Here is a 3,952-nt window from a genome sequence, read left to right as displayed (position 1 = left end):
TGATGATTAAAGCCTTATCTCAGAAAAAAGTGCCAGTGAGTGTGTCTCACTGAAGGGCAGAAGTCCAGGTAAATGACATGACTCACCACAAAATATCAGAAATGTACATTTGGAGGCTTTTCCTTCTACCACCCTTCCTTCCCCTACACACAACTCCTCTAGGAGGAGACTTGTGCCAGAGCCCCAACCTAGATGCTCAAGAGCCCAATAGACAGGTAGACTGTGGGTCTCTACTCAGAGTCAAGGTGAAAGTAGCTCCTTCAGTGCACAGCTCAGCCATTTGCTCTGAGAATGAGATCCAGAGCCTGCCCTGGCTCAGTAGCTTCTGGCCATGGGTGGGTGACCTCTTCCCTGTACATGTAGGAAGCTTTTCCCTTGGTGGTTAATGAAAAAAACCAACAACAACAATAACTCAAAGGACAGCTTTGTCATGTGAAAGAAAAACAATTCCACTTTAATATGCTTAAGAAGTCATCCGTGATACATTTGAAAAGGTACCTGTAAGCCTGGTTGTCTTAGGAATGGGGAGCTAGGGGCTGAGTTTGGTGACACAAAGTAACCCGTTAATAGCCAAGTCAAGTCTGCAGTTAGGCACTTACTCTGCATCAGTGATTTACAGTCTTCTAGCAATTAACTCCTTCTTCTAGCAATAAACCAGAACTTCTGCAAGATCAGAAATGGCCACTGGAAGCTTAACTTTCCCTCTCGCAAGCAGGACCACACTCGGGCTCCTAACCCCAACTCCTTTTGGAATTCGGCTCCAAGACAGATTGGTCTTTGCTCTCTCTTGGTTGGGTGGGGGGATGGCGCTGGTCTCCAGGTCTCCTGGCCAGTGGCTACAGGAAACTTGTGACAGGACTGGAGACAAACCGGAGGTGGTCTGCACCTTACAGGCCCAGCACATTCGGCTGTATATAAGGTACACAGCCCCTTCGGTGTGGAACCCGGGACTACTCAGGACAGAGACCTCGCCGCAGTGTCGAGGTCCCTCTGCGCTCTCATCTACGTTGCCCTCAACGATCCTGGAAGAAGGGGAATATCTGGCGGAAAAAGCCTTGAATTTGTGCCACTCGGCTGCCCATGGAGTCCTTCTCCTTGTTGGACAGTGCCGCCTCTCTCGTCTCCATGGTCATCATGCCCACTGCGTTCAGAGTCCTTCGCAGCGTCCACGCGGCGGCGGGGGCGCCGCTGCTGTTGTTGTTGGCGTTGACCCGCTCACTGCCGCTCTCCATCTCCCAGTCCTCAGCCCCCGACAGCTCCCGCAGGTTCCAGGGCGCGTCGGGCCGCAGGTAGTAACAGGCCCGGTGGCCACTGTGGTCACGGCGCGTGGGGTCAGCCCCCAAGGCGCCCACCAGCACCTTGATGACCAGGTAGTGGCCCTGCAGGGCCGCCAGGTGAAGGGGCGTGAGGCCGCCGCTCCCCGGGGCGCTCACGTCGAGCTTCAGCCCCCGGCGCTGGGCGAAGTCATGCACCAGGACGAGCTCCTCGTGGCGCCCGTGCTTGGCCAGCCAGTGCAGCAACGAGTAGCCGGTGATCGGGTCGCCCCGTAGCAGCAGCCCCGGCTCGGCTTCCAGCAGCTCCCGCAGCACGTCGAAGCGGCCCTCGGCGGCCGCCAGTATCCACGCGTGCTCCCGGGGCTCCAGACACAGCCTGCTGCCGCCCGCTCCGTTCGGCCCGCCTGGGGACTGCTCCTCCGCACGCTCCTCTGGCTGCCACCCGGCGGGAGCCACCCCCTGCAGCCCCAGCAGCTCCCGCAGCACGCCCCGCCGGCGCCCCGAGCCCGCTCCCGAGAGCATCAGCGAGCCGTGGAAGGCGGCCTCGCGGGAGGCGGCGGCTGTGCCCCGGTACCTGCCCAGGCTGCCCGCGTCCGCTCTCAAGGCGCGCAGCTGCGGGGCGCTCCGCAGGCTGTGCGCGGTCCGCGCCAGGGAGGCTCTGGGTGTCGGGGTCGCGGCTTCCCGGGGCTCGGCCATGGCGCTGTGGCTCTGCCGCCGCGGTCCGCGTTCCCCGCGTTCGCAGCCCTTCCCGGGCCCCCAGGAGAGGAACTGGCGCTGGGGAAGGAAGCGGCTTGAGCAACTGGGCTCGGAGGGAGGGAGTGAAGGAGCAGATCGGGGGAGGCGAGAGAGGGAGAGCGCGAGCCGAGGGAGGGCCCTGGCGCGGGCGCGCGGGGGTGAGGGGGTGGCCGGCACACCGGTACCGCCGCCATCCGGCCCCCGGATCGGGGGCGGCCCCGCCCCAAATGGCCAGGTGAGCAGGGCGGCCCCGCCTCCTGGGCGGCGAGGGCAGCGGAGGGGCGGGCGCGGCGCGGATCTGCAAGCAGCCCCGAAAGTCCGGAGCAACCCGGCTGCCCCAGCAGACGTGCTCGGCATCCCAGCAGCTGCTGAGAAGAGGCTCGAGGGGGCCCCCTCCCCAGCGGGCTGAGCTCGGCGGCCGGCCAAGGTTCCTGGACGCTCGCTCCCTGCCCCCTTCCTTCCACTGTCCTTCTTATCTCCTCCAGAGTCTCCCTGTACTTTGTCCCGGAGCCGCCTTTGTCCCGCGCCGAGCATTCACGGAGGCGGCCTGGCTGCCCAATGTGACGCGGGCTCGCCCGCTCTGCCCTTTGTGCGACCTGGACCCTTCCCGCAGTGCCCCGAGTTCGCGGGATTCCTACAGAGAAACCCGAGACAGGGGCCCTGGCAGAGCCTTCCCAGGGAACAGGAGAAGGGGTGTCCCGCTGTCTCCCCCCACCCCCAAACACACACCACGGGTCCCTGCTCCACCCTCTCCTCTACACTTGAACCTCTCCCAGGTTGGCTTGAAGAAGCAGGTGCAGGTGAATCTGAGTCAGAGGCCATGAGACGACCCTGTCGTCTTCAGAGATGACAAGCAGTTACTTCCGTCCTGCTCTCTCCCTCGGGGACCTGCTGGTTTCCGAGAATTTAGAGCTCAGGGGCTTTAAAAAGAGGAGGGGAGTTTATCTTTTTACTCCTAACACTGGACTCCTCTTTGCTCTTTCTTCCCTCAATAAATGGTAGCTTTTGCGTCCTGCCCGTCCCACCCCATGTTAGGGACTTCAGTGAGCAACTGGGAGCCATAGAAGGTTCTGGAGCCAGAGAGGGACACAGCTATGATTAAGGTGGTATTTAGGAAAATGATTATGGGAGAAGCAGAGGCAGGACGCCAGGAGGCTGTTCCAACAGTAGACCACAGGGGATGGGGGCTCAGGCCAACCCAGGCCATTCCACTGGGCCCAACATTGATGGAAGGTATCAGATGCTTTTCCTCCTTGGCCCTCAAATATTTGGGACCAGCCCTAAATATCTTGAACTTTCCTTCAATGTGACAGTCTATGCATTTGTAACCTATTTCTGAACATTTACTATGTGCCAGAGACTGGTAGATGCAACACTTTTAATCTTCCCAATGACTTCAAGAGCTAAGCATCATTATTATCCTCAGTGTACAGAGAGAGGTTAGGCCACTTGCCCAAGGTCACCCAGCAGGAAGTGGCAGAGCAGGTCTGTGACACCATAGCCTTTGTTCTAGCACACACCTACTGGTATTTAAGCCAAGTTTATTGGCTGCAAATCACTCTCACAAGCTCCAAATTTCAGCAAAATGGATGGATTTATCCTAACCTGAGCACATTTTGAACTTGCCCTCTACGTAGAATGTCCTCCCTCACAGTTTCTGTTTAGTGAAGTTCTCCCTGTCCTTCAAGGTTGGCCTCAGTTTCCACCTTCTCCAGTAAGCCGCCTCTGATTACTCCAGCCCAGAGTGATCCCTCTCCTTCCCCTAGTCCTCTGTTTGTATTACTGTTTTAGCACCTGGTACAGACTGCCTTATATTGTATTTCTCTCCCCTTGCTCTGACATGATGATTAAACTCTAAACTCTTTGGCTCTGTCAGAGTAGCTCAGTTGGTTAGAGCGTGGTCCTCATACGCTAAGGTTGTAGGTTCCAGCCGTACTAGAATC

The 3,952-nt window shown here is 58.6% G+C and overlaps 1 protein-coding gene across 1 annotated transcript; it reads right to left on the bottom strand.

Moving 5' to 3' along the window:
* Positions 1 to 438: 438 nt before the first annotated feature.
* SOWAHD (sosondowah ankyrin repeat domain family member D) lies at positions 439 to 1,970 on the bottom strand. Its single transcript, XM_036271638.1, has one exon. It carries the CDS (start codon positions 1,968 to 1,970, stop codon positions 1,014 to 1,016), a length of 957 nt encoding a protein of 318 aa, XP_036127531.1. The 3' UTR covers positions 439 to 1,013.
* Positions 1,971 to 3,952: the final 1,982 nt, after the last annotated feature.

The sequence above is a fragment of the Molossus molossus genome, unplaced genomic scaffold (assembly GCF_014108415.1).
Source record: "Molossus molossus isolate mMolMol1 unplaced genomic scaffold, mMolMol1.p scaffold_m16_p_2, whole genome shotgun sequence".
NCBI lineage: Eukaryota > Metazoa > Chordata > Mammalia > Chiroptera > Molossidae > Molossus > Molossus molossus.
This window is presented reverse-complemented; position numbering and strand designations above follow the sequence as displayed.

Excerpts from the sequence above, each read along its gene's own strand:
- SOWAHD (XM_036271638.1), bottom strand. The coding sequence starts at position 1,970 with ATGGCCGAGCCCCGGGAAGCCGCGACCCCGACACCCAGAGCCTCCCTG.